Raw genomic sequence first — 18131 nt, 5'->3', positions numbered from 1 at the left:
GGTCGCTTGATGGGATGAGCAGTGGGTGTTATTCTATATGTTGGCAAATTGAACACCAATAAAAAATAAATTTATAAAAAAATATCCCTACCTACCCTCTGCAAACAACTAATCTCATTAATGCTGGCTCATCTTTACAAATGAGCACATGAATGTATATTTATTTATACCCACATCTTCCTTCTTACATGAAAAGTAGCACATTGCACTTTGCCTTTGCACTGAATAGCATATCCTGGAAATCAATATCGATTCAAAGATCTCCCTCATTCTTTTTTATGGCCAAATAGGATTCAGTGTGAACATATTGTGGCTTATTCAGTCACTTTCTTAGAGACGTTTACATTTTTAGTATTTGCAATCACAATGCTGCCATGAAAAGTCACATGCAGATGTATTTTTGTATGGTGGGAGGTGTATCTTCAGAGGAGATTCCCAGCGGTGGAATGTAGGATCAAAGAATAAGCACTTTTGAAGTCTGGTTAGGTGCTAACAAATTCCTGTCAAGGATTGTACCACTTTGCATCCCCACCAGCTGTGTAGGCATGCCTGTTCCCTACAGCCTAGACTAGCAGTGTGGTTCTATCTCCATTGTGCACCAGTCTGAGAGGTGATGTTCTATTGTTTTGACAGACATTTCTCTAATCATAGGTAAGTCCGCAGGTTTCATGTTTAAGGCCTATTTTTACAACTTAGTGTGTATGTGTGAGAGGAGAATTGTCTATTCATGTCTCTTCTCAATTTTTCTATCAGGTTTTTAGTCCCTTGGATGTTTCATTCTTTATATAGTAGAAATATTAACACTTGGTCTATGATATGTGCTGAAAATGTTTTCTTCGAGTCTTCTTGGTTTTTTTTTTAATCAAAGATTTTATTTATTCATTTTATTTATTCATTTTATTTATTCATGAGACAGAGAGAAGCAGAGACATAGGCAAAGGGTGAAGCAGATTCCCTGAGGGGAACCCGAGGCAGGACTTGATCCCAGGACTCCGGGATCACATCCTGAGTTGAAAGCAGACGCTCAACCATTGAGCCACCCAGGCATCCCTCTTACAGTCTTTCGACTTCATGGTATTTCGTAAAAAGCGACTTTTTTTTTTTAATGTAGTCAAATGTACCAATCTTTTATTTCTTGTGGATTTTGCATCTATGTTTTCCTTTAGTAGTTGTATGGTTTCATTGATATTTAGACCCTGGATCTATTTGGAGTTTATTCTGCATTTGGTGTGAAGTATGAATCTATTTTCAACTTTTTCCAGTTGGCTCAGTACCATTGCTTAAAAAAGTCTATTTTGCCTGTGATTTGAGATTTTTCACACCCTCCCCACTGAGACCCAGGGCAGCATTTGACCCAGGAGCTTGGCAGGACATAGAAAGATTAACCGAGCTAATGAGATTCCATTCTAGGATATGAACTGAGAACAACTGTGAGAACAAGGCCTAAAAAACCAAAAGGGGAATAGGCTGGAGTGGTCACAGAGCAATAGGAAAGCAAAAAAAATAAAAACAAGCCAAGGATCTTGGATGGTGACGAGACAGATTGAAGCAGGGAGAACAAGCAGCTCACAAGGCAGAAACAGAAGAGACAGTCCCTGGAATCACTTCAGCTCGTGTGTGCCTCCAGAGCAAACTCTACCAGCAGGAACAGCCCACCCCAAACAAGCTCCTAAAAACTCGACGATGGATAAATGTGCAGTCAAGACAAAGGAGGAATTCTCAGCAAATTAAAAAGGTTTATTGCCATTCCAAGCTTCAAATGATCCCAGGAGCTGGGGGTAATCCAGGGGTCAGTAGGTTGTCATGGAGGACGGGACGATGGGCGAACCCAGGAACCCGAGGTGAGTCCACCTCTCTTCGTTGGATCTTTGCTCCACAGAGCAGCTGCTGGTGGGTTCCAACTCTTCCGCATTTGCCCCATTCAGCATGACAATGCTGCAAGGCTGGGGCAGGCAGCCTCATGATCCCTGCCACCGACAGCAATGAGAGGTTGCCTCCCCCGTCCCTAGCCCTGCAAGAGCCTGCTCTGTGGGTCAGACCCTATGGATCCGGCCCTGCAGAGGGACAAACAACCCTGGAGGAGTCATCTCAAGACTGAAAGGACAAGGAATGCATGTTCTTACATCAGAGGATGCAAACTGGCCACAGTGGGCCAGATTTCCCCCACTGACACATCGGTTTTGCCCTTTTGGCCTGCACAGTGTTTTTAAAAAAATCATCTGTTGCCAATATTTAAAAACTATAAGATTTCATATAAAAGTCTGGACTTCTGGCTTCTCCAAGGGAAAAAAAATTTGAGACTATTTGGCAATACTGGGCCTACGGCATTGTCATGTGGCACCAACTGGCCACGGCTCTACCGCAGCTGCCCCTCTGGGCTGAATGCACCCTTTCTAACTCAGCCCAGGCCCCATCATCCCTGACAATATTCCCAAGCTCAAGCCTGGACATCAGCTGCCTGTAACAATGCATATCTGCTGCTATAAAAGGCGGGGGTGGGTAGGAAGACATGCCTGGAAACAGTATGCTCCTTGTCATCATCCTCACTCATTTAGGTCTCGTGTTTGGCCCTGCAGGCACCTGAGTCTGTAAACTTTCTTAAATACATGGGCATTCTTAAATACCTCTCCCAGTGAAGCTCCACCACGTGCCCTGCCTTCCCCGGATACACTATGCCCCACTGTTTGCTGGGTAAAACTAGAAAAGAATACTGAATTAATCACAGAAGTTAATGGAGGAATAGACTGAGGTGAACTACTTCAGCCCCTTCATCATAAGGGGGACAAAAGTAAAGCAAAAAGTGTTATTAATACTTCCATTCTGCTTTTAAGTCAGTGACCCAAAAAAATTTTTTTAAAGAAAATCACAAAGGTAACTTCTGAAAACTACAACTGGGTTGGTCTGAACTCAAGATCACAAAATACATTGGTCCCATTCCTTGATTATTTAGAAAATGAATTAAGCTCTTAAAGAGAAAGTCATAGAGTCAAGGAGGGAAATGAAGCGGCCAGCCTGGCAGCTGCTGTGGGCTATCAGAGCCGCCAAGCCGCACCCCTAGGTCAGGGCTGCCCACCCATGCCATGCAGGTGGCACAAAATGATTCTCAGTGAGGGAAGTGGCATCATTGCAGAAAGGGCTTGAAGGGGTACAGAGAGTCAGGATTTGACCTCGGCAAATACAAGACAGAAGAGGGATACCTTTCTCAGGCCCCTTCTTTCTGCTATTGCTGGTGCCACATTATTTGCCCATCAGAGAGGCAGAGATCCTGACACAGCCCAGACGCTTCCCACCGCTGCTGAGGATGCCCTGGATGCGGTAGTGCCCAAAACTGAGCCAGGAGGGCAGCTCCATGTTGGGCAGGATGAAATCAGTCCGAGGCAGCGAGTAGATGCCCTGCAGGAAAACCGGTGGATCACAGGTCAGTGGAAGCCTACTGAGGGGACTCTCATGGAACTCTCCCAAAAGGGCAGCCATGAACTGCCCTTCCTGCCACTCCCCGGAGAGCCACATGACACTGGGGATAGCCATAGCACTACAGAGCATGGAATGTTAGAGCTAACCGGCACTGGAGGTCATACTGCGGTTTAAGTCTCCCAACCCACAGATGGATAAACCAAAGCCCCCGAAATATAAGCAATCCAAGATAGATCACCCATAGACATCCAGATCTGTGAGAGGAGAATGCAAGAACCCTTCCTTCCAAGTCCCATGTATTTACTCCAGCCACAGAAAGAATGCTCTCCTTTCCTATGTACTTACTGCCTTGATGGGACAGTGGCAGGGAAGCCCATAGGTGTGCAGAGGCTCCGGGCAGGGCTGTCCAGGGGGAATAAAAGTGTCAAGTACTTGGCAGATGTCTTCATAGGTGCAGCTACCAAGTTCATCCACACATGGGACTTTGACCCAGAAGCCAGCCAATTCCTTCTCCACAATTATTTCCACCTAGGGAGAAAGAGTTTGAAACAGTATAAGCTCCAAGGCAAACATACCAACTCCTCTACATTTTTAAAAGATCAGCATTTTATTTTGATCACGGAATTTTTGATCGATGGGGTCTTGGAGATATTCTGATCCAGAAGTGACCATGTGGCACATGTCCCAGTGTTATCCTTCCCGGTGCCTGTGGCAGATAATTAATGATCGTTGTGATATTCCACCCCCCTCCCCCCGAACCATAGTCTTAAAATTCTTTAGGTAATCACTACCATAGGTTGAAGCTAACACTGGAGCTGAAATGCACTTGTCATGTAACTGCTAACTGGCACCACTTGCTAGACTTTCCTTCTCAGCCCCATCTGGGCTTCAAGAGCCCTTTCCTGTGTAGGACCTCAGGCAACAATTGCCAGCCGATTGGAGTAGAAACCTCTTTTCTATCCTTGGGTAAATTTTCTCTGTAGAGCTGTAAAAGAATTTAAAACAGTAGGAATTTATAGGGAGCTCACTTTGGGATTGATATAAAGGAAGATCTTCGTCACAATCATAGCTAGGATATAAAAGAAATACCCCCCAAGAAGTGGCAGGCTCTCCAGACTGAGTTGGGGAAGCCACCGAAGGACCCCACACTCAAAAGAAGCTAGATGAGAAGATCGATGATGTGCTTCACACCTCCATGCTGACATGATTCTACTCCTGTTCTAGAGGTTGCAGCTGAGCCGGAAGAGGCCAGGACTTCAAAGCAGACAGTCCCAGCTGTGCCTGCTGTGTGCCAGGCATTCACTAAGTGAGCTCCCTCTCTTGACCATGTTCGTGCCCCACCAGCAACCCCCTGCCCCCTGCCAAATGTATTAAGGGAAAACAGTAAGGAAAGGGAAGGGGGAAGTTAGCTCACTCGAACATCTGATTTCTTGTGGGTGTTATGGCAGGAAACCACAATTTTAGGGTCCCTTTCAGTTCTGAAATCCTACCAATGTCATGTTTCCCAGCCTCCAGGCTCACTTGATTTAGGACTTTTGTCTTTAAGAGACAAATCCTGGATGGGCACTTATTCCCCTAGAGTCTGCTGGGCTTGGGCTGGCTCCCCAGCTTGTGGACTCAGTCTTCCAACAGCCCTAGATGTCAGGATCCAGGCTCAAGAGGAAGGGAGGCATCAGTGTACTCTGGATCCTGAGCAGACAGATTCAAATTGCTTTCTTGGCTCACCTCATGGCGCTCTGCTGACACACGCAGTATCCCGCACCCCCACTCACACATGGTCCCCTGCCAGTCTGCCTCTGTGCTCTCCTGCCAAGCCTGCTCCAGCCCCTTTGCCTGGGAGAGCCAGAAGGCCTGGACTGGAAAGCTATCCCTGCCACTTCCTAGTATTGTGCCATTGCGTCAAGCTACTTTGCTCAGTTTCCATTCCCTTGTCTCCAAAAGCAGGATATTTTAGAGTGCCAACCTCTCTCATAAGATCCCATCGAGTGAGACAATGCCTGTAAAATGCTTAGCACAGTGCCTGAAATCCAAACATTAACTCCTGCAGGACTACCTATCCTACCTTCTCCTTCAGCCAGTACCCCTTGTTTCTCCAGTATCCCAATGAAAATGGTTAAGTCAGTTATGCCCTGAACAGAAATGCCCAGATGGGGGGACCAGTGAGGGCCAAGTCCTGGCTGGGGTCCTCCCATCAGGCTAGAAGCCTATGGGGCTGTATCCACCAGAAGGAGCCATGCCTTGCCTACCCAGGTCAAAGACAGCACTGGAGGTGCTCAGTAGTAGTGCATGGAACGTAAGGCAATAGGTACTTTTGAGGCAGTGCCATGCCTTCCACTTGGGGATTGCATGGCTCAGTTCCCAGCCCCTGTTATCAATCTGCCTCCTCCTATGGCTCAGGAAAGCAAGCAAGGCTGAATAATAAGATACCATCAATCTCTCTAGTCCAAGACTTCCTTGCAAATTAGGTAGCTTGATTTAAATAAACTTCTGTCATGGGACCTGTCTCGACAACCAGACAGACAGAAGCTCTGACCAATAATCAGGGCTGGATCCCTGCACCTGCCAGGGCCCATGAGCAAGTCCTCAGGTCTCCACCCCTCCATCCTGACAATGGAATATTTGGATCTCATGATCTCAAAGAGGCCTACCAGTCCTGACATCCTAAGAGTGAAAATTTCTTATGGGTTGAAAAGAAATTATTTATCTTGGCCTCTCCCACACAGATAGGCACACAAAAGCTCTAAATAAAGATACATGGGGAGCAGCTGAAGGGGAGCCACCTGATGCAACGGAAGGAGGCAGTTATAAACTGAGTACTGTAGGTACATGATTCTCAGGGGGAAAATAGGTCAAACTATCAGGCCTGAAAGCCACATCTAAAAGCCCAAAATTAGTGTATATGCCAAATAAAGAAGCAATTTATGATTCCTGAGGATGAGAAAACAAGGGTCTCAGAGACTGGAACTTGAGAGAGGGCCCACAGGAGGGAGTTATAAATTAAGCTGAATCCTATAAAGCAAGTCAAAAGAGGAAAGGGGAGCTCCTGGGTGGCCCCAGTCTTGCCCATGGCTCATGGAATCTGGGGCATCCAGCTTCTAAACATTGCAGCAGGGGTTAAATTCATCCAGGTCTGAGATGAGACTCTGGATTAAAAAAATTCCACTTCAGCATGGTCAGCGGAAGAGAGGATGAGTTGGCTCTCCTGCTTGCAAGCTGGGTGGGCCTGGATCCCTCACTCTCCTCTCTGGGCCTCAGGAACAAGAGATGGAAGACATTGAGGCCTCCAGGCTCATAAGGGGCTGTCTCCAGGGGATCTCTGCTGAGCAAGGGAAAGTTCTGGAGCACTCTCCTACAGACACACCAAGCACTAAGTCCACCTCCATGCCTGAAAAAGTTCAAGAACAGGTAACACAACATAAGGACACCCAGTCTTGAATGTGCTAGTAACTACGCGACCTGGGCAAGCTGCACCCTTCTATGAGCCTCAGCACCCCTGATCTGTAAAACGAGGCTCATCACCTTTTCTCCTACACAAGTGTTCAGGGGCTTTCATTTGATAGCTAATATGCATATTACCTGAAAAGTGAAAAGAACTAAACTGAAAATATACAAGAGAAATGTTAAGAGCAAGGGAAGGAGCAGAGGCAATCCAAGCACAGTTTTTATAAAGTGCAATGGCCCAAACTTATGTACAACAGGTCATAAAGTATCAGGAAAGGGGCGGGCCTTTGAAGAAGCCAAGAAAAGCAGGCTGGGGGCAGAAAGAGCACCATTTTTTTTCCATCAAATGCGAAGCATCACATAAATGCCAGCATTCTGCACAACAGTGAAAGCAGAACAAGCATGATGGCACCTGCCAAAGAGCCCAACACTCCAGACTCAGCAGAAAGAGCACGGAAATGGCATTTGTGTGACCCTGGTAGATTATCGCTTGAAGTATAGCTAAAGGAAATGTAATGATCTAGCCTGGGGAAGACTTGGAGGGAGGTACAGAGGAAGGCAGGGCCCAAGAGCTGTCCACACATCCCGGGCTTCTGTCCAAGTCAGAGGGGCCACAGGAACAGACTGACATTAATTGAACTATTAACAAGAGTTAACATGTAGCGAGCAGGTCTTGTGCGCCAGGTTATGTAAAAAAGCACACTGCATGTTATCAACCCAGTAATGTCCACAAGCAACCTAGAAGGTAGAGGCTGTGATTCAGCCAGGGGGAAGGGTAGTTACCAGGACACATTCCACATCAGAAGGCTTTTAAAGAATCAGAACAAAACTGGTGCCAGAACAGATCTGCACCTGGGCAAGCTGAAGGGCATATAAGAATATGTTGTGGGGCATCTGGGTGGCTCAGTGGTTGAGCATCTGCCTTCAGCTCATGTCGTGATCCTGGGGTCCTGGGATCAAGTCCTGCATCAGGCTCCCTGCAGGAAGCCTGCTTCTCCCTCTGCCTATGTTTCTGTCTCTCTCTCTCTGTGTCTCCCATAGATAAATAAATAAAATCTTTTAAAAAATGTTTTAAAGGAAGCAGTTGAAAGTAGTGAGAGGGACTACAATGTATGGTGTTACAAGAGATATATGAAAAGCCTCTATTGTTCTGTAGAAAAGCATGTAAACAGCCACCCCCATAAGAGGCAACAGACATGATCAAACTGGCTAATCCCAAAGTAAATACAAAAGGCAACAAAATTGGGATGACTGGGTGGCTCAGTGGCTAAGCATCTGCCTTCATTTCAGGGCCTGATCCCAGAATCTCAGGATGGAACCCCACAACAGGGTCCCCACAAGGAGCCTGCTTCTTTCCCTGCCTATGTCTCTGCCTCTCTCTGTGTGTCTCTCATGAATAAATAAAGCCTTTAAAAAAAAAAAAAAGGCAACCAAATTAATGAAAAGACATCGAACCTCACTAGGGATGACATAAAATAGTGGAAAACATTATTAGAAAATGCTCAGAATCAAATCTGTGAAAAAAGGCAAATCTGTTGCTGGCAATCTGTTGGGAGAGGATATATGGGGTTCAAATATCTGGAGGCACTTTGGCAATATGTACCTAAAGACCTAAAAAAATCTGTGCCTAAAAATAAATAAATAAGTAATTAAATAATAAATAAATAAAATAAAGTCTCTGTCTAGATAATCAGAAAAGTACAAAAAAATACATGACTAGGATAATGTTGGCAAAGGTGTTTATAACAGCCAAAAAATAAACGAAGCCAAACAAACAAACCAAAAACTGCCCTAGAAACAAATTAAATGTCTGACAATAGATTTGTTAAGTATACCAGGACAGATCTACAACCGAATATTTCTGCCATTAAGAAGAGTTAGGTAAACTGATGCCAAATGCCATAGAAAGAGGTATAGAACCTACAGTATGATGCTAAAAAAAAAAAAAAAAAGCAAGTTTATTTTTTTTAAGATTTTATTTATTTGAGAGAGAGTGAACAAGAGCAGTGGGGAGGGGCAGAGGGAGAAGCAGACTGCCCACTGAGTGGAGAGCCCAACGCAGGGCCCGATCCCAGGACCCAGGATCACAACCCGAGCCAAAGGCAGATGCCCAACCAACTGAGCCATCCATGCACCCGCAAAAAAGCAAGTTTAATAGCACATGCCATAAAAATCCACTATTGTAAATGTACATATATTTACAATGCAAATGTACATATATTTACAAATGTAGAAAATATTCTGACGATTATGTAAATAGCAGTGACTACATCATGAGGAGGCACATTGCAGGACACGTTTACAAGGTACACTGCTTCTTATTTTCATACATATCCACTCAAAATTAATATGCATGTTATATGTGATTGTATGGGGGACAGTTCCAAATCCTAGCCTACCAAATGTTTAAAGTGCCTACCCCCTATCACTGGGTAGTTGAGATTTCAGGGGATGTATCTCCCCCACTTTTTGAGAATTTGTAATTTCTAAAGTGACTACATATTACTAAGTGACATCCCTGTTTTATAATTCACAACAGCACCAAAACAAAATTGCCCAACTGGAGTAGAATTCACGCATCCTTTGCTGCTCTGTGATTCCAGGATTGCAGAATTACTCACGGTCACCTGAGCATACATCCCTAAGGGGCCCCGCCAGCTGGCCCATGCCACTTCCCTCCAGCACCTCCGCAACCCTGCCCACTTTCAGGCTCACCTTCTGAGGACTGTTGAGGGGGACACTGGTCCGGACCTCGAAGCTGACAGTCATGTTCCCAGGAAAGAGAACAGGGTCAGGTAGCAGAGACAGGCTTCTGAACAACACAGGATCCTTCCCCCTATCGCAGTTGTTCCAGAAAAAGCTCCCGGACTTGGGTGGCTGAAGAAAATCAGGCAGAAAGAAAAGAAATGTTGACAAAAGGAACGCTCACAGGGCAGAAGCATCAACAGAACAGGCTATGGATGGTGTGACAGTGGGCGAGGCACTTCCCCTCCCTGAGCTTTCATCTGCACCTCTGTATCTGTAAGCTCAGGATAACACCTTAGTACCCATCTCCAAGGTAGTACTACACCAGAAAACTCAAAAAATATAATCTCCCCAAAGTGTGCTATAAACTAGAAAGCACAAGACAAGAACTAAGGGCTCTGCTGGTCTCTGGAAGAGAGAACAGAAGTGTCCCCTCCCCAACCCCACCCCTGTCCAAATAGGCAGTATGGGGTTAGCAGTGAAAGGCAGGAGTCTGGAGTGAGATATAGGGTAAATCAGAGCTTGAGTGAACAGGCCTGGCTCAGCCACAGCATCACATGATTCTATAGGCCAGTTTCCCCTTTGGCACTCCAATTTCCACATCTTTTAAGTGGAGGCTTTATACTTTCCTCTTAGGGATGTGAAGATGAGAGCGTGCATGTAAGCTCTTAACAATGCCAGGCCCAAAGCATGAGCTGGCTCACTGAATGAAAGCCATTTATATGGCCCAGCCTCCACTTCCTGCCATTAGTTCCAAGAGATTCCTTATATACCTGGAGTAAACTTCCCTTTAGTTGAGCTTCTTGGAATGAGTTTCTGTCCCTTGGAATGAAATGTCATGACATGAGTAAGAAGAACAGGACAGGGTCTGATTCATGCCTGCGTGCCCCACAGCCCCTTACGCAGGGTAGGTGCCGATAAATGTTTCCTTCAGTATTCATCCCACAAATATTTATGGAGCAATGATCACGGGCTCTGGACTAAGTTTGTGTTCATAGTGGCAAACAATTAGAAATGTTCTTGCCCTGCCTTGAGAAGCTTAGAGTCTAAAGCCAATAAATGTTACCCACCGTGATTTCAGAGCGCCGGAAAAGAAATGATCAGAGGTAATGTTGAGAGGAACAAAGGACTTACTTAAACAGGGTAGTAAGGGAATGATACTTAAGCTGGGCCCCTGCAGGATGAGAAGTCGGCCATGTAAGTAGAGAGATTGTTCTATCCAGGCAGAGACTACATGGGCAAAGGCCCTGTGGTAGGAAGTTTCGCTGGCCTGGGCACTATAAGAAGGCTATTGGGCTACATGTAGCAGATGACTGACCCAGATGAGGCTGGAGGGGAGGCAAGGTCATTTAATGTACGACCTCATAGGTCATAACTGGGACCCTGGATTTACTATAAGTGCAACAGAACCCCACTGCAAGAGAGTGCCACACTCTGGTTCATGGTTGAGAATGGACTGGAGAGGAACAAGTCTGGAAGGGGGAGACCAGTTAGGAGGCCGTTGTCAAATGAAAGAATGCCTGGACTTAAGAGTTGGGCTGGAAGGCAGGTAGGAGGACTAGCCATTTTCTGGGGCTGTTTTCACAGATTCTGAGGCACCCTGTTTCACATCGAGGGCTGATTCCAGGCTGGGGCAGGTGTCCCAAGCGTCCTGTTGGAGATGAAGAATTCCCTCCCTTCTTCTAAGCTCCCTTTTCCTTCAGCCCCTGAGGGAGGCAGAACAACAGAGTTTCCCCCGTGCCTGACTAGAAGCCGCTCTGGCAAAGATTTCTGCAGTTGGGTCCAGCCTCGTCTGGAAGAGGAGGCACAGAGGATTAGCAATGCCCACTAAGAGCCAGACCTGGCACAGGAGCTCCTCTGACCTGTGCATGATACGTTCCCAGACCCCCAGTGGATGCCTGAAACCACACATAGTACTGAACCCTGTATATTCTATGGATTTTCTTCTATGCATGCTTTTATATATATATACCTATGATGAAGTTTAATTTATAAATTTGGCACAGTAAGAGATTAACAACCATAACTAATAGAAAACAGAACGATCATTAACACCACACTGTAACAAAAGTTATGTAAGTGTGGTCTCTCTCCCTCTCAAAATATCTTACTGTATCACACTCACCCTTCTTCTTGTGATGATGTGAGATGAGAAAGTGCCTGTGTGATGAGATGAGGGGAGGTGGGTGATGCAGGCATTGTGACATAGCATTAGGGCTACTATTAAACATCTGATGAAGTCAGAAGTCAGAAGTTCATCATCTGCTTCCAGCCTGCGACTCACTGGGCTTACAGAGCACACAAGGCAAAACCACAGATAAGGGAGAGACTATTCCCAGGATAGGCCAACACGTGGGAAGAGGCAACAGAGGGCAGAGGGAAAATGCACAGTGCTGGAGGCAAAAATACAGGTATATATCATATGACAGACCCGGGTTCCAATCATACCTCAGCCACTCACACGAGCTGAGGCCCTGGACAAAGTTACCCTCTTGAGGTTGTTTCCTCATCTATTAGATGGACATAATTATATCTTCTCACAGGGCTGCTGGGGAAATGAGAAGTATGCACAGAAAGTACAGTAGCCACCCCTCAAGCCTGGCAAACCATGAAAACACAAGACTGAGAACCTGTCACAGACCAGAGGAGACTGGGGTGGCCTGATGACAGATGCACCGTGCTACCTTGGACTGGATCCTGGAACACAAAGAGGACATTCATGGGAAAACTGGTGAAATCCAATAAAGTCTAGAGTTTTAGGTAATGGTGATGAACCAATGCTAGTTTCTCAGTTTGGGCAAATGCACAATGGTAATACGAGCTGTTAACATCGGGGAAACTGGGTGGGGAGTTTATGAGAGAACTCTGTGTTATCTCTGCAACTTGTCTGTAAATCTAAAATTATTCCCCCAAAAAAGCTTATTAGAAAAAAAAAAAGCACACAGCTCAACACATAGCACAGAGTATGTGCACACTAAATGACAGTCATTATACAGTGTCACAGAGTCTATTAAGCACCTTCCGTATGCCTGCACGGGATTAGACATTCTCCCCATTGTCTGATGCCGGTCATAGCCCAGCAACACAAGAGTGGTTAACACGAGAAGAGGAAATAAAACAAGTTTCCAGATGCATCACCCCACTGTCCTTATCTGGCTCCTGGTCTCAGGCACCAGACTCTGAATCACATGAGCCCAGAGAAAACTGAAAGTGCCTTTTGCTGTACATCACAGGTGGCACCTCCTCTCTACCGGCCTGAGCAAGGTAGGTGAACTCTATGATGTCTCAGGGCCTCTCCAAAAGTGCTGATCTAAAGCCCTCTGGTCTGGGATGGCATCCATGGTCAAGACATAGGAGAGACTGGGGATGCAGGGCAAGTCCGAGGTCTAGCTCGACTCCACCTCATAGCGGTCAGCCCTGGAGCCAAGAGAAACATTCTCAACCTATACTCAGGGACACACTGGGAGTCCTCTAGGCAAATAAGGCCAAGAGGTCCTTATGCTTTCATTCAATAGGAAAAATAAAATAGACCCCTTGGCCCCCGGGGGCAGGGTGAGGCCGAGTCTACTGGCTTGTATCACTTTACCTGTTACTTTAGCCCTTTCCAACCATGAAAGCATTTCCCTTCGCCCACACCCATCTGAGAAAGGCAGGCTGGTATCATCATGTCCATTTTACAGATGAGGAGACCATCTGTGTCTTGCCCACAGCTATGCAGCAAAGAGACAAATGCAACTAGGCTTCTCCAGGTCTCAGAAAGACAGAACTTCCCCTTCCCAAGGGTCTGGAGCATGGGGTGAGTGAAAAGTGAAGACTCTTCCGTGGCCTGTAATCAGAAGCAGTGGGTCACAGGGCTGGATCTCTGTCACCAGAAGAACAGGTCTGGGCCTACCTGCCTCTCAAACCCACGCTTGTCATGACAAGCTGAGCCACAGAGCAGACAGAAGGGGAAGGGATGAGTGCCAGGCCTTTTTATGGGAGGTGGAAGGCGGGGGCAGGTAAACAAGGCTGAGTCTCTGGGCCTGAGAGCAGTTCCTTAGCCTTGCAGTTCTGCCAAATCTCACTCGGATGTTCGATATTCCGAAAGAGAGCAAGAGAGTAGAGACCTAAGGGAGATGAACCCTTCCCTAAAAGTGGAGCAGAACAAGGCCTAATAGCCCACGTTCACTATACAGATGGGTTAACCGAGACTCAAGAGAGAAAAGGACCCACTCGGAGTCCCACAGTTAGTGACTGTGGGAGGCTCTGCAGAGGAGAAGGAATTCTAGAAAGCAGAGTAGCCACCCCCATAATCCCACCCCAACCGGACCGGCGAGCTGGAAGCAGCCCCGAAAGGAGCGAGGGCGGGCGGGAGTGGGGGGCACACTCACCCTTCTCTGGTGGACGCGTGAAGGGTCCGCAGGGCCGGCGAGAAGCAAGCCCAAGACGATCAGGAGCACAGCATCCATCTGGGAGGCCATTGCAAAGAGCGGGTCCGGGCAGGGTTACTAGGTCTGTGGCGGCGGCGGCGCCCTTAAATGCTAGCCTTCGTTGGTTATGCAAAGCTGGGCATTGCTACGCAGAACCGAGCGCCGCCGCTTCCAGGTTTGCCCCGCCCAGTGGGGGGTCAGAGATTGCGGGGCCTGCAGTTGGACAAACCCCCAGCAGAGGTTCCTCCTTTAGCTCCTGCCTCCAGGCACCGCCGTGCAGCCCCTCCTTCGGGCCCGAGACTGCGGAGCCGGGGGACGACGGGGGCGGGGCCGGGGGCCGGGGGCGGGGCCGGAGCCCGGGCGGGGGCGGGGCCGGGGGCGGGGCCGAGCGCGGGGCGGGGCAGGGGCGGAGCCAGAACTGCAGTTGCTAAAGCGTCGGAGTGACCTTAGCTGCGGAAAAGCCTTTTGTTTTGAAACCCGCGTGCATTCTTTGACCCAATGTCACGCTCCTTGTTCATATGACGTTTTCCTGTATCCGTGTTCCGAATCACTGTGTTTTTTCAATAATTATAATCACAATTGTAATAACCGAGAGAAAGTGCTTTAATGCATGCTAAGCACGTTAAACGCCTATGAGAAATCTTTTTGCCCCATCTTAGCACCGAGGAAGACAAACAAACAGACAAACAAACACCGTGGGGTTAGCTTTGCCAAGGTCACAGAGCTGGGAAGTGATAGAGCAAGGATATATAGCCCATCTGCTTATGTAGCCCATCAGCCAAGATTTTGTTAAGCTATAATGCTTTTAAGTTTTGCTTTTTAAAAAAGCAATAGGGATATTATTCTTGCCAAATCACCACTAGATTGTAAACCCTGCAAAGGGTGGGTCAACTATGAGTGTTGGTCACTAACACGGACCTGACCCATCATGAGCAGTCAATCTTTGTTGAATAAATGAATACATAAGTAGAATTTAAAACTTACCTAATCAGCTTTTTTAAAATTTTTTTTATTTTAGAATTAATTTTAGATTTACAGAAAAGTCACCTGGATGGTGTATGCAACTGATGAATCACTAAACTCTACCTCTGAAACTAATAATACACTACATGTTAACTAATTGATTTTAAGTTTTAAAAAAGATCAGGGTATTCTTATAAAAACGAGGAAACTGGCATTGGTACGTTGCCAGACTTTATCCAATCTTTTAATATGCTTTGTTTAAGTTTTTACTTAAATTTCAGTTTAATATTAATAAAATACAGTGTAATATTACTTTCAGGTGTACAATATAGTGATTCAACACTTGCATACATCACCCAGTGCTCAGCACAGCAAGCGCGCTCCTTAATCCCCATCACCTATTTCACCCCATGTACCCTCTCTGCTAACCCCCAGTTTGTTCTCTAAAGTTAAGAGTCTTTTTCTTGGTTTGCCTCTCTTTCTCATTTTCCTCCCTATGTTAGTTTGTTTTGTTTCTTAAATTCCACATATGAGTGAAATCATATGGTATTTGTCTTTCTCTGACTCATTTTGCTCAGCATAATGTACTCTAGCTCTGTCTATATCATTGCAAATGGCAAAAATTCATTCTTTTTCATGGCTAAGTAATATTCTATTGTGTATATATACCACATCTTCATTCATCAGTCAATGGACACTTGAGCTGTTTCCATAATTCAGCTATTGTAGAAAATGATGCTATAAATATTGAGGTGCATGTATCCCTTTGAATTAGTATTTTTGTAGTCTTTGGGTAAATACCTAGTAGTGTAATTGCAGGATCATAGCATAGTTCTATTTTTAACTTTTTGAGGAACCTCCATACCATCTTCCAGAGTGGCCACACCAGTTTGCATCCCTAATAGTGTAAGGGGGGTTCCCCTTTCTCCATATCCTTGCCAACACCTGTTGGCTAGCATTTTTCACAGAGCTATACCAAACAATCCTAACATTTCTATGGAATCACAAACACCCTGAATAGCCAAGACACTCTTGAGAAGAAAAAGCAAAGCTGGAGGCATGATTCCAGATTTCAACCTCTATTATGAAGGTAGTATGGTACTGGCAAAAAAAAAAAAAATAGACACACAAATCAAAAGAACAGAATAAAAAAACCAGAAATGAGCCCACAACTATATGGTTAATTAAAATCTTCAACAAAACAGAAAAGAATACCCAATGGGAAGAAGACAGTATCTTCAACAAATGGTGTTGAGAAAATTGGACCACAGCATGCAGAAGAATGAAACTGGACCACTTTCTTACACCATACACAAAAAGAAATTCAAAATGGATTAAAGGCCTAAATGTGAGAGAGGAAACGATCAAAATCCTAGAGGGGAACACAGCAGCAACCCCTTTGACACCAACCATCACAACTTTTCTAAATATGTCTCCTGAGGCAAGGAAAACAAAAGCAAAAAATAAACTATTGGGACTTCATCAAAATAAAAAGCTTCTGCACAGCAAAGGAAATGATCAGCAAAACTAAAAGGCAACCTACGGAATGTGAGAAGGTTTGCAAAAAACATATCCAATAAAGGTTAATATCCAAAATATATAAAGAACTTAATCAAACTTAACACCCTGAAAACAAATAATCCAATTAAAAATGGGCAGAAGACATGAAGAGACATTTTTCCAAAGAAGACATACAGATGGCCAACAGACACATGAAAAGATGCTGGATATCAATCATCAGGGAAATGCAAATCAGAACTCCAATAAGATACCATCTCACACCAGTCGGAACGGCTAAAATTAATATGCTTCGTAAATTGCACACCTTCCTCCCATTCTGACAAGGTCTTCTTTCTCTCATCTAGAATAGACTCTTCATTATATGCAAGTGCACTTTCAGGCCCCTTGAGATAGAGGACTTGCCCAATGACACACAGCAATAGCAAAATGAGAACTCACTTCTCCTGAAGCTGATCCCACAGTGGTATGAGAGATGTTCATGTGGCTGCACTCCTTGGTGGCTGTGCAGGTGCTGGATAGGGGAACTGGAAGCCAATGCTGGTCAGCCCTGGAGCCTCATTGGCTACAGAAAGGGGGGTGTACTGACTCCCTTCCAGCATCATTTCTTCTTCATCTTTGCACCTGCCAAGGCCCCTAAACCCCATTACCCACTTCCTCCCTGCTCCTAAATGCTCCAGTCCCTCAGCCTGGAAGCACACTCCTTCAAACAAGAACTTATTGATCTTGGGTATCAAAGGTTAATGCTCTCAGCCACCTTGGAGGATCTCTCAGTGAGTTGGCACATTCCTTGTGGATGAGAGTATTTGACACCTCCATCTGAAGGGCTTTGGAGGAGATGCTGGAACGCCACAGACACAGTGACTGGAAACTAAGACCATAACCAAGGTGGGAGGTGAAACCACAAGGATAGTGTCTCGTTCAGAGCACTCACTCTGTGTTGGGCAGACCCAGGGCTTTGTCCAGTGAGAGCCTAGGCAAGGGCTTTATTCTCTCCGGTCTCGGTTTCCTCATTTGTAAGACAAAACAAAGATTAAAATAATAATAATAATAATAATAATAATAATAATAATAATGACGACAAACAACTAGTTGTTGGTACTAAACTATTCTCTCATTCAACAAATACAGATTTAAAGTTGAACTATATAAAAGTCCTGCCCCCACGTCATAACCCCATCCCTACGCCAACAAAGTCCATTCCAGAAAGGCAGTCAGCAAGTAAAGGCATTAACAAGATACTATCCAAGAGTAATTATCCTGGAAGACAAAAAAATACAAAGTGTGGTGGGCCTGCCCTCTTGAGTCTGGTAGGAATTCTCTGCGGAGGCAGAGAATCATTCTTGGGAGAAGTGAAAGACATTTGGGCTGAGAGCCAGTATAAAACTTAAACATGGTCAAGACCATCAGGCCATGGTTATTGGCTGGGATCACCTTAGGGAGCTTTTAAAAACCCCCATCCCCAGGCCCACACTCCAAACCAACACCACCTAAATCTCTGGCATTGGTACATTTTTAAATTCCAGACAATTCAAGTGTGTAGCTGAGAGCGACATCTAGTGGTGTGAAGCACCTGCCTGACAATAAGTGCTCGCATACATAAAAGTGACAATTATTAAAACGAGGCTCTTGTCCTTGAAG

General features: G+C 45.6%; 1 protein-coding gene across 1 annotated transcript; it reads right to left on the bottom strand.

Moving 5' to 3' along the window:
- Positions 1-1716: 1716 nt before the first annotated feature.
- Positions 1717-14320, bottom strand: GM2A (ganglioside GM2 activator). The gene is made up of 4 exons (XM_055325242.1): positions 13971-14320; positions 9571-9732; positions 3760-3942; positions 1717-3393 (listed from the first exon to the last, which is right to left on the bottom strand). Exons 1-4 carry the CDS (start codon positions 14058-14060, stop codon positions 3238-3240), a joined length of 591 nt encoding a protein of 196 aa, XP_055181217.1. The 5' UTR covers positions 14061-14320; the 3' UTR covers positions 1717-3237.
- Positions 14321-18131: the final 3811 nt, after the last annotated feature.

Source organism: Nyctereutes procyonoides, unplaced genomic scaffold (genome assembly GCF_905146905.1).
Source record: "Nyctereutes procyonoides isolate TBG_1078 unplaced genomic scaffold, NYPRO_anot_genome, whole genome shotgun sequence".
In the NCBI taxonomy this organism is placed as follows: domain Eukaryota; kingdom Metazoa; phylum Chordata; class Mammalia; order Carnivora; family Canidae; genus Nyctereutes; species Nyctereutes procyonoides.
Note: the sequence above shows the minus strand (reverse complement) of the source record. Positions and strands in the feature narration are given on the sequence as shown.